Consider the following 12374-nt stretch of genomic DNA (forward strand, 5'->3'; position numbering starts at 1 on the left):
TGATCAACAAGCTAAAGCTAGTGGTATAACGCCTTCGAACACTATCATAAATCCTAAGTCTCTCAATGCTATTGAGCTTAGGAGTGGGAAGCGAGTTCAGTTTGCTCAAGAGGAGGGCAACGATGATGAAGTTGAAAGCCCACCTCTTTTGCCTATGAAGCCTTTTGAAAGCTCTAGAGAGACGGCATTGCTCAAGAAAACCAAGGATCCATAAGAAGATGATCAAGAGGGTAGTGACATTAATGAATGCCAAGAGGAGCAACCCAAGGAAGTGTAAAAAAATCAAAGAAAAGTTGCTACAAAGAAAGGAGAAATGAGCAAGAAAGGAGCCTTAATGTTTGACGGTAAGGAGGTAAATTCTAAAGAACTCCTTTTCCAAATGCATATCTTATGTCTAAAAGGACTGTAGCATCTAAAACATTGAAAGAGGTTGTGGATTTCTTTAGCAAACTTGAAGTGAATTTACCTTTCATAGATTTGATTAAGAATTCTCTACCTTTTACTAGATACCTAAAAGAGCTTTGCACTAATAAGAGGAAATTAAACTCAATGGGTTAGTTTAGGTAAGCTCAAATGTATCTGCCTTGTTCAAACCCCAAATCCCGGTCAAATGCCAAGATCCCGGTGCTTTCACTATTCCTTGCACTGTAGGAAAAGTTGCCATAGCGGGAGCCTTACTTGATTTGGGGGCGGCCATAAATGTTATGCCTTTGTTAGTGTATCGAGCTTTAGGAGTCGGTATCCTATAAACCACTATTGTTACACTCTAATTAGCTGATAAAACAACTAGGAAACTTGAGGGGATTCTAAAGGATATCCTAGTCTAGGTCAAGGGTTTACCTTTTCCTGCTGATTTTTATGTGCTTGACATGGCTAATAAGTTGTCTCATGAATCCACACTCATTCTTGATAGACCATTCTTGAGGACTTCAAATATGATGATTCGAATGAAAGATGGTGTTATTACCATAGAGGTAGGAGAGCAAGTTGTTTCTTTCAATATGTATTAGGCAATGAGGCATCCATATAAGGATTATTCTCTTTTGGATTTAAATGTTATTGATGTTGCTGTTGGTGATGTTTATTTCTGAGTTTGAATTAAGTAAGGTTATCTCTGATATCTCTAAATTTTATTCATGTGAGTCCTTCTTAATGAGGACGACGGCCCTACTTCATTTTCTTCTCTTTATTCTTTTCCTTTAGCATGCTCATGTGGTAGCAACGAGACATGTCTTAATTGTACAATAGTTAATTGTACACGACCAGCCCCACATCCACTTTTATTGTCGTCTGGTGAATCTGAATCTTATATTAGCATCATACCTCCAATTATTAGTGACAATTCTCTTGGAGAGGAACTTTTTGTTAGTGTTGTATAAGATTTAGATATGGAAGAGAGGTAGAGCATTGCAATTTCTGAAGATGAAGCTTACTGTCTTTCTTATTCGCCATGATGGGACGAAGATTTAGCTGCAACGAACGGTTCTATCCTGAGAGGTGTTAGCTCTTTTCTTTCAACTCACCGCAACAAAATGTATTCATCGCCGCAGTAAACATCTCACAATGCTACAAGTCCAGAGTGCTCATCCACTGTTGCTGTTCCACCTTCTCACCTGCTGCATAGGAGTCTTGGTTTAAGGGCTATAGATATTCCTACTTCACCTTATGAACCAATTTCTTACACCATCTCTTCTCATACTTTGAAATATCTATTTGATAGTGCCTTAACTTGTTGTTTAAGTGATGCAGATATGGTATCTAAGGCCATTGCTAACAATGATCAACTGCTATTTGATTCAAACCCTGGAGAAATGAAGGGACTAGTAGTGGTGATTGAGCTCAAATTATTTATATTATTTGATGGCATTTTCTAGGTTTTTGTTACACTTTTTAGCTCATTTAATGATATGTGTGCTTAATTTGTTCTGAGTTTGTGTTGTTTGAGGGCAAAATTGCCATATTTATTCATTAATTGCATTCAATTGATTTTTAGGACAATCGATACCTTAAACCATTCTTTTTATTTTAGGACACTCAAGAAGGAGAGCCAAGAGTGAAGACTATAGAAGTACAGCACACAAGATGCAACAACATCTCTGCCAGGTTTTGCTACGATGAAGCAAGAATTATCCACCTAAAGATTCCTCTGGGAAGGTTGGCCGCGGCCATGAAGTGACTTCGCCACGGCGAAGACACATCATCAAGTAGAAGAACTCTCAGCCATGGTTCGTTGTGGCGAACTCCTGAATCAGCAACCCAGATCCGAACCATTTTTAGAAATTTTACCTACCCACTCACACAAACCAACCCAATACACCTCATTACCGGTTTAGAAACCCTATTTCGGTGTAAGTGACATCATTCACTCATACCACAACCTCCATTTCCGTTCTCTCTCATCTAATTAACAAGAGAATAAACAAGTTGCGTGTGGTGCATTAGCATCCATTTAGCATGATTAATATGGTATTGTTTGCTACTGAGATTCTCCCGAATCTCACCCCCTCCCTAACTAACCATTTAGGTCAGTCATCAATGGGCAATAATGGCATGAGAAGCAAGGAGAAGAAAGTGGAGAATTATTGATGTTAATGAATGATATTATTATTCAATGTGTAATTTTCCTATTATGTAATTTATGTTATGGATGCCTGATGATGCTTTTTGTCGTTAAAGCACTCAATTAAACTAGGTCCCAATTAATTTGTAGTTTAGGGTCGACCTAGGTCATTACTTCCAAGGAGCAAGTTATGGGTTTCTTTAGGTAAAAATCCAGGTGATAAAAAAAATGCAATAAATTGGACCTAAACTAAAATGCAAAATTCTAATTCTAAATGCAAGATGCAAATGCCCTAAAATCTATATGAAAATTAAATTAAACTAAATAAATGCAATGCAATTTTTGGGGGGTTTTTTTGAAGGAAAATAAAAAATGAATAAAGAAAATTAATCAAAAAGCAAAGAAAATTAAGAAGTGAAAATTGAGAAGTTTCTCTTCGGTGAGGTAGAGGGGACAACTTAGGATTCACATGAATTCAACCTTCATAACCTTAATCAGTTAATTAGACTAAAGGAAAGTGATAAGAGAGTGGAATTAATAAACTTAATCACCTATTTGAAACAAAGGGAACCCTCAATTTCAAAACCCTTAAACTATTAGAGAACTCATAATAGTATAAGGTTGGTTAATTAAGCTCATTAAAACCAATGAAAAATAACTCAATTAATTCTGGAAATTATGTTTGAAATTATCCAATTAAACAATTAGACAATTAACCAACTTAATTAAACAATTAAGAGGTAAAAGAACCCAAATTTTGCAATTCAAACCACATTGATAATTATACTCATAATGAAAACTCAATTATAAATTCAATTAACAATGCAAAGGTCCTAAACATAAATTCCAACAAGTGTCTCAACACAAATAAAATCCAAATATCAATCCAATCCAAGCATAAAGATGACAATCTAGAACTAAATTGTCTCAACAAAAATACAACTTAGAATTATTTAAAACTAAATAATCTCAAGTCCTTGAATTAAAAAGATAAATGGAGTATCACTCCCTTGTGGTCTTCAAGTGCTAGCCCAAGGCTCAAGTTTTCTCCATGCTCCTCCCAAGTTGCCTCCCAAAGACGCTTAAGCTTCCATCAAAACAATCTTCCCTCCAAGCTTGTTGACGCGGAGCACGGCCATGTGAAGCATGAAGTTAAGTGACTATGGAATGGAATTGATTGAATGGATGACTAGATGGCTTTCTTATACGTGGAGTAAGATAGGAGAGGATGTGAATTGATGACTGAAGCGTGATGTCCAGCGGTTGAATGGAGAAGGAGAAAAGTCTCGTGTTCAATTGTGCCTCAATGAATGGAGATGGAAGTGGTGTCCCTCTAGGCGTCGAATTGTCCTCTCAAATAAGGAAATTATTCTAATGGGAGAAAAGGAAATTTTTCTGAATCCAAAACTCAAGCCCATTAGTAATTAATTGACCCACTTGATATTAGCCATTAGATTGTGCTTAGATTCCAAGAAACAATCTTGCACCATTGGATTTCCTATGTGCCCCTTTCTTGACCTACAAGAATTTGAGTGCATCCATTAATGTAGATTATATCCAAATATAATTAAAAATTAAATATTAAATCTGCACAAGAATTAGGCAAGAAAGTGCAAAACTTTCTAAAAATAATCTTTCTAAAAATATGAGACTTGTTTTCAAAGAAATAGGAAAAATTAATTCCAAGTCAAAAATAGGAAAGCACAAAATATTTATATTTTTAATCCAAAATCTCAATTTTTATGCAAAATCCAAAAATCAACCAATTAATTCAATAATGCATAAAAAGTCTAATTAAGCTCAAAATTATCATTTAAATCCTGAATTAATGTGGGATAAAATATATAAAAATTGGGCTTTATCAATGCCTATGATGCCATGTAATTAATTATAATATTTATGGCATGAATGAAAGTGTATGAGCATGAATGGAAAAGAGTAAGCTCATGTTATGTATGCCAAAGAAATAAAAAGAATTAAAGTAAAGAGATGTTAAGGGATAAAATATAGGTCCTGGAGCAGTGAGTTTGTAGCTCCAGTTTGACCTATCAAACGAATGATTTAAGTCACAATATTTGGCAGACTTATAGTACACATCCCAAGCTTTAAAATGAGAGGTAAATCACCTCAATTAGATGTGTACACAAGAAAATACGAATTTCTAAAATTGAGGCACAGAATCTGGAAGTTCCAGATTTTACCAAATGAACAGTAATATTTATTGATTAGACTATACGAATTGGGCAAGGATAAGTCTAATTGGATATTTTTTCCTTAAAGAGCATCAAAATAGCTTTCTGTATAATTTTAGAACACCTCAATACGATTTATATGAAATTAGTTATGAATTTTTGAAGTTAGACCTGTAATTTGGAAATTAAACAGTAAATAGTAACCTGAGTAATTATGTTGAAATTTTAAATCCGCGGGCTTGTGGCATAATCTGCTTGAACCATAACGCTTATGAATGTGTACTTTGAGGAGTTAAAGGTAGGGCGTTTCAAGGTGGGCCAGTAAAATCTTGCATCTAAAACATTCCGAGCTGTTTTTCCAGCACTAAAGTGCCCCCACATAAGGTATCATGACAAGCTTCCAGAATAGCTCGAGCCTCTACTTCCAGAATGCATCATCTAATCACTTGGTCAGAACATAATCTCCATAAGTGCGGTGGATCCCAAATATAATTGCTTTGCTCCTAAGCTTTTGAGCCTGACAGGTGGTCAAGTGAGAAGGGATTAGACTAGTCGTAATATAGTTAACTAAGTGAGCAAATCATGGTTGAGAAACAGACACTGCACATAGAGATTGGTCAGGGAATGAATCATAGATAATATCAGAATTGAGTACTCCCTTGGTTTCTAAAGGTAGCTTGCTCAGATGGTCTGCCACATGGTTAACATTTCCAGCTCTATCTTTTACTTCCACATCAAATTCTTGAAGCAATAACATCCACCTCAAAAGGTATTTCACTGCTACGTGATCTGTAAACATAGTTACTTTGAAATTTATTAGGTATGGTCTAAACTTATCAAGTGCAAAAACAATTGCAAACAATTCCTTCTCAGTAGTAGTATAGTTTTTCTGAGCTGCATCTACAATTTTAGAGGCATAAGCAATCACTTTAGAAATAGAATTCTCCCTTTGACCCAACATTGCCCCTACATTCAAGTTTGAAGTATTACAAGAAATTTCGAAAGGCATTAATCATGGACAGATTTTCTTATTATTGTTATGAGTAGGAAAATCAAATGTAGAAGAGTTTTAATGTCATAAATGGATTTTCAATGCATTAAGGGATTTAAAAGTGGTCCATTAAAATCCTAAACGGAAAAATCTTTTAATGCATTGAAACATTTGAATTGCTAAATGAAAATCTTCTATAATTGTCTAATGCTTTGAAAGGTTTGAAATCTGGGTGCTTTAAACATTTTTTAATGTATTAAATGATGGCTATGAATTTCAAAACGGAGTAACGCCTTGAAAGGTTTGAAGTTCTGGTGCGTTCAGACTTTTTTAATATATTAAATAATGATTATGAAATACAAAACGGAATGCTTTACTTCTTTGCCTCTAACTATCCATGCAATTAAATCATTTAATGTTCAACATTCAAAACTGAAATTTTATTATCATTAAGAGGCAAGCAATGTTCAGATCGTAGTTGCCTATAAAAGAGTGTTTTAGTCTAAGGTTCAGAACACACAGCTCTAGAGTTTTCGAGCACTTATTTTCCTCCTTGTGTGTTCTCTTGCCTGCTGAGTTTACTACTATCTTCTGCTATTCTGCTCACCCTGTTTTACAGGAAGGATGCGTTTAATCCTAGGGAGTGCCACATCCTCATTTGCAGGTGGTTGCTGAATAGCTCTTAAGGACAGCGTCCTTAGGACGTGACTCGGATTAACTATTTATTTTGCAGGTGTTGCCGCCAACATTATTTTCACACTCTCTCTTTGTTTTGTTTTAAAAAGTTGGTTAAAATTAGCTAAAAACAATAACAAAATGTAGAAAAATGTAACTTAGTTGTCAAAAGTCCTTCCTTATGAAGAGTGTGAGTAGAAGAGAGAGAGGAAAAAACAAAAGAAATAAAAGAAAACAAGTAAAAAGAATAAGAAGCGTATAATTAATTAGAGGTAAACATAAAATAAAAATTAAATGATAAGACAAATTCAATTCTTTTCCCCAACTAGACAAATGTGGTGCCTTTTTCTCCTTGTAGGGATCAAATTGGGTTGAATGAAATCTTCAGCACGAAGCTGTAAGGAGCTATACCTAGAGAAGTCAATGGAGCTTTCTCTTTGGATACATATATATGTCAGGATATATGGATCTTTTATTGTGAAAAATTATTTGACCCAGCGAGTAGAATCCATAATGTTAACATATATAATTGACTGCCTGTTCCGGGCATGCGCAGAAAACGATTTGGCATACAGATGTGAATTCTGCAATTACCAAAGGAAGAGAGCCTATATAAGAAGGGGAATCCATCTTGACGCAGTTATTTTACAGCTGTAGAATGATCAGGATGGCTGGATTACTACAATCAGGCCAGGGAGAGAGGATATGTCGCTATCAGTAATAGCTGAAACTAGAAATTTCTTCCCCCAGATTTCATTAGATTTAAAATTTTAATAAATTACATTAATTAATGTGGCTTAAGATTCAAGTCCTATAAGAGTATGATTTTTTTTATTTATTCAAATAGGATTTAAATTAGAGATGCAGAATTTAGAAAAATAAGATAAAAAATTTGGAATCAATTATTTATTTCTCCATTTAAGTCTTCGATTAACATATAATTTAATTATGATGCTTCCAATTTATTTAATTTAATATATTCAAATCCTAATTAAGATATTTAAATTAAAAATTAATTATTAATTTCTTCATTTGAGCCTCCAATTGAAATCCCATTTAATTCAATATATTCAAATTTCAATTAAGATGTTATTCAAATATCATTAATTGAATATATTTAGATCTTATAATTGTTGGAAATTGTGCCCTAGGGGCCAATCATTCTGTTTTGAACATTGTTAATTTATGAATTTATTAATTAAGTTATCATATTATTTGCATGTTTACTGTGATGACTATCCTTGGATAACTCATGGTTTATCCTAAATGTCCCTGGTCGGTCATCTATGTGGGAGCAAAGATGAAATAAGACCAGTATGACTTTAAAGATATATAGAGATATAAATTAAAGTCATAGGCACATGTAAGAGTACAAGGTGTTGGACCGACCCGCTATGAGAGAGCTGCATGGGTTAAGTCATAAGCTTCTCTCATATACAAACCACGTCACTATGCCCTTTGACCTGAGATCATCATGGATTCCTACATGAGAAACGCTTAGCTTTGACCTAGTCAAAAGTCACTTTTGACCGAGTGATCATAAAGACTATGTTCAGGCTTAGTGGTTTTTCATGCGGAGGAATGTGAATAGTCAAGATGGAATTTGTCCCTCACATTCGTAGAGAGACATTACTGGGCCCCTCGATGAGTGAGTCTGAGAAATGTATGGCCATACTATAATGGAAAGGTAGTTCCGTTTCTATACTCAGACTACTTAGGGATCGAGAAAGTAACGGTCATGAATAGGAGGATGACGTTCTCCATGCCTCATCCATGACCAAAATGTCGTGTGACAAAAGGGACGTAATATGATTGTATGAAAGGTTGCATCGTTCAATGATCCTCATATGTTTTGGGTAGTCGTGATGTCTTGCTAGAGACCGCTTACGACTTGTGAGTCATTATAGTTAATGGCCCACTCTTAAACCCTAGCTCCTCATATCAAATATATAGCATCCTATATATTTGATATGAGGAGCTAGGGTTTAAGAGTGAGAGAATTGACAGATAAGAGACGGCCTAAGAGAGGAGAGAGGACGGATTTCGAAAACCCTAGACGGATATAGGCGCTAGCACGCCGTTCGAGGTTGAGGGCTACTCGTGTGGATACCGGTAGAGGAAGCCGACCGGAGTTGTCGACTTCGAACGACAAAGGAGGCGAGCAGAAGCATCCTGAACGGCCGAATCATCGAGTCACCAGGAAATCGAACGCCTGAAGGTAATGCTTCTTACTACCTGACTTAAACGCGATCGGTAGATCCGGGAAAGGGATTGAAAGTTTTAAAATTTTATGTCGTTTTCCGCTGCGCGTCGTCTTTCAATTCCCTTTAATAATATCATACCCGACCCATTTTAAATGAATTTCAAGAATATAGTTGATAGTTGATAGCTGATAGCTGATAATAGTGGATTGGTTGATTGATTGATTTTTGGTTTTCCCTAATTATATTGAGATTATCAGTGTGATCGCGAGGGGTTGTGATATTCACCATTCTTTTAGGAATTTGATTGATGACATTAGATTAGTTATTCATAGAAACTGACAGGTTAGTTTTTCACATACTAATAAGGAATATGTTAGCACAGCTAACTACTTAATTAGTTCTTTTGTATTTTTGATCACCCTCTATCAAGATGTCCTGAGATGGATTTTAATGAAGAATTCTGATTCTTCTAGTTTGGTTTGAGTTTACCTAATACAGTTTTTAATTAAAAAGAGAAACTTATGTTTTAAACTAGAGCGAATATTTTATATAGGGCATTACATTACTGTCTCCGATTTCATTTAAAAAAAATTCTTATATACAAAAGCTGAGGATATGAGGGAATATTAATTTTTTTAAAAAACCATACGTCAGAAAAATACAGGAGGTGCCGGTATTGTGTGATGGGTGAGCTTAGTCGTTACACGTAATAATTATGATTATGATATGATTCTTTTTTTTTTGTCCACCAATTATGATATGATTCTTGGCCATGTAATTATGGTCACAATTATGACACAAATAAATGGACCGAACCGGATTCGACATGGAGCATTCCCGGTCTAGGTTCATCCATAAATGGCTCGTGCTCTTCTGGCGTTGCCCGTTCGTGCTCTTCTTTGTGCGCCTCGTCTTTCCGTTTCTACTTCACTCCATTAGCATCGTTCTCTCGCTCAAATGGCTCTCGAAGTCGCTGTGAAGGCCGCCGTTGGTGCCCCTGATATTCTCGGAGACTGTATTCCCTTCCTCCTCCTCGATCTCTGTCCTTTTTTCTTTTACCTTCGACCATGTTTTCGGGTTTTAGCCATTTGTTTGTTTATGTCGCGTTCGATTTGTTTTCAGGTCCGTTCTCTCAAAGGGTGCTGTTAACTTTGGAGGAGAAGCATATTCCCTACAAGACTCACCTTATCAATATCAGTGATAAACCCAACTGGTTGGTATTCTCGGAAGAGGGTTATTATTCTGAAGATCACCCATGTTTCTGGGTGATATCTGACGTGGGTTTGTTTGATCTGGTGTTGTTGGTAGGTTTTTGGACGTGAATCCTGAAGGGAAGGTGCCGGTTCTTAAGATTGATGACAAATGGGTGTCTGATTCTGACGTTATTGTGGGGATTCTCGAGGGAAAATATCCAGAACCTTCGCTTGCCACTCCTTCTGAATTCGCCTCTGTGTATGCTTGCTTTTTTGTCTTAAATTTTTTCCTTTCATTTGTTCACTTTGGTTTATAAAGTTCTCAATAGTTTATTTAAAGTGTTAAAGACTGCGGCATAGTCGGGCTTCCTAACAAAAATTATATGATAGGTGGATCTGAAACTGGAAGCTACGGTTTTCTACTTTTGCAGATATTGACTTTTTGTAACATTTTTCTCACATAAATATAGTGACAGTTAAATAGTAAACATTATCGTACTGTTCAGATTTAATTATTATAGAATCGACACAAACAAATTATTTTCATTCCAAATATTGATGAAAACATAAATTGTGCTGATACCCGCCTGGTGGTTATGGGTGCCAGAACAGGCGTATGGGATGCCTGCGAGCGTATAATGTGGGTTTTTCTTTTTCTTTTCGTGTTAATGTTTAGGAGCATCTACGAATAGGCTGAACACCCTATAGTGGGTTGTTTCTACAAAATATTACTTCTTGCTAAAGAATTTTGTTTTGTGCTCCATTCATGTTGATCATAAAGATTTTCCATCTCATCGTCGATTTATGCTGTGGATGGGAGAGATGGATTGGTTATCTTCCACTTTTTATTAAGATATAATTTGATGAAGAGAGTTGTTCTTACTTCTTACTACAGAATTTGATCTTATGTAATGCTGTCGTTTGCAGGGGATCAAAGATATTTGGATCTTTTGTGAGTTTCCTCAAGAGCAAGGATCCAAATGATGGAACAGAGCAGGCATTACTTAATGAATTGAAGGCTTTGAATGACCATCTGCAGGCACATGTATGCATGCGGATTCGTCGTGAAAAACTTCCTCTACATTCTTTGTTGTGTATTTTCAATCTCTACTAATGTGATGGAGAATTTATAGGGCCCATATGTTGCTGGGGATAAGGTCACTGCTGTTGATTTGAGTTTGGCACCAAAACTTTACCATCTTACTGTTGCACTTCGCCACTTTAAGAACTGGACTATCCCTGAAAATTTGACCCATGTCCATAACTACACAAAGGTACCAATTTGATTTTCTTCAGTGCTCTGCATGCCTTGTTATGGGATTATTCATTTATTTCTTCTTCCTTGTAGTTACCTTGATAGGACGTACTTAGTTAGGAGCTTCTAGCGGAATTTTCTGCTCTGGAAAAGCGTTCTGCTTACTCTTCGCATCATAATGGATAGATTTTCTCTTGATTCAAACCTCAAATGATTTTTTCTCTACATTGTAATGGTTTACATTATTTTTTTTATACTTGCTGATAGTGAGTATACTTGCTTTATTTGTCCTCTTCAATTAGAATATTTGTCAAAGTACATCGTAAGACTATTTACATGGAATGTGAACCTCGAGAAAAGATTATTTGATTCGTGATTCTGTTTTATGGTAAAAATCTTCGAATAAAATGTGTGCTGATGGATATTTGGAGAAAAAGATGGCTAACAGGTTCATAACAAAGCTGAAAGTGTGGGTCTTCTGGTTAGGCAACAAAGAAAATATCAGAAAACTACTTTATCTGTCATTATTCAAACACGCCTGATTAAACTGAAGTATTTATTTGAGTAGATTTTTTCCCCCTTGTTCTTGCTGGTTTGAATAGAGAAGATATATAAGAAATGCATGGCTGATTCAAACTCGATCCTTTTTGAATATGGAGAGTGATAAAAGATTGTAATGATTGAAGTGTTCACACCTCATCTTTATACCCGTCATTTTTTCTCTTTCTAAATGTATTGTATGCATTTGCATTCGGATTGTGGCTGATGAATGATTGTGTCATGTTATGATCTGATTTTGCAGTTGTTGTTTGCCCGGGAATCATTTCAGAAAACCAAGGCTGCCGAGCAATATGTCATTGCAGGATGGGCACCGAAGGTCAATGCATGAATCAGCACTAAAATATGAGGCTTAATAATATCAGATATGTGAAGTGTTTGTGCGTGTGGCAGAACTCTTTTTAAGAAATAGGAGGGATAGCTCTTGTGTGTTATGTGTTATGCTTTAGTGGATTGTTGCTCCTATCTATTATTAATAATAATATATATATATGTGTGTGTGTGTGTGTGGCTTGTTCTCTGTTTATTTGTGATGTCACTGTTCGTAGATTGTCATCCATTTACATCTGTCCAGAGTTACAAAATATTTAAAGGAAAACATGAGGAAATGTAAGGTATTAAAAAGTGGACAAATCATTGAACCAGTTGAGCCGATTGGTAGTGATTTAAAGGGTAGTGTTTCAAAACGGGGTTGAACTGGGGTTATCGTTAAAGTAAATTCTTCAAATTCTAAAGGTAAGACGTAT

The 12374-nt window shown here is 35.6% G+C and overlaps 1 protein-coding gene across 1 annotated transcript; it reads left to right on the top strand.

Annotated features, from left to right (window-relative positions):
• The first annotated feature begins 9475 nt into the window (after positions 1-9475).
• LOC114756713 (glutathione S-transferase DHAR2) lies at positions 9476-12154 on the top strand. The gene is made up of 6 exons (XM_028945649.1): positions 9476-9637; positions 9745-9835; positions 9931-10074; positions 10743-10860; positions 10949-11089; positions 11873-12154. The coding sequence occupies exons 1-6, from the start codon at positions 9580-9582 to the stop codon at positions 11957-11959; spliced, it is 639 nt and encodes a 212-aa protein (XP_028801482.1). The 5' UTR covers positions 9476-9579; the 3' UTR covers positions 11960-12154.
• Positions 12155-12374: the final 220 nt, after the last annotated feature.

This window comes from Neltuma alba, unplaced genomic scaffold, assembly GCF_004799145.2.
Source record: "Neltuma alba isolate B1F8T4 unplaced genomic scaffold, ASM479914v2 tig00010459_pilon, whole genome shotgun sequence".
Lineage (NCBI taxonomy): Eukaryota > Viridiplantae > Streptophyta > Magnoliopsida > Fabales > Fabaceae > Neltuma > Neltuma alba.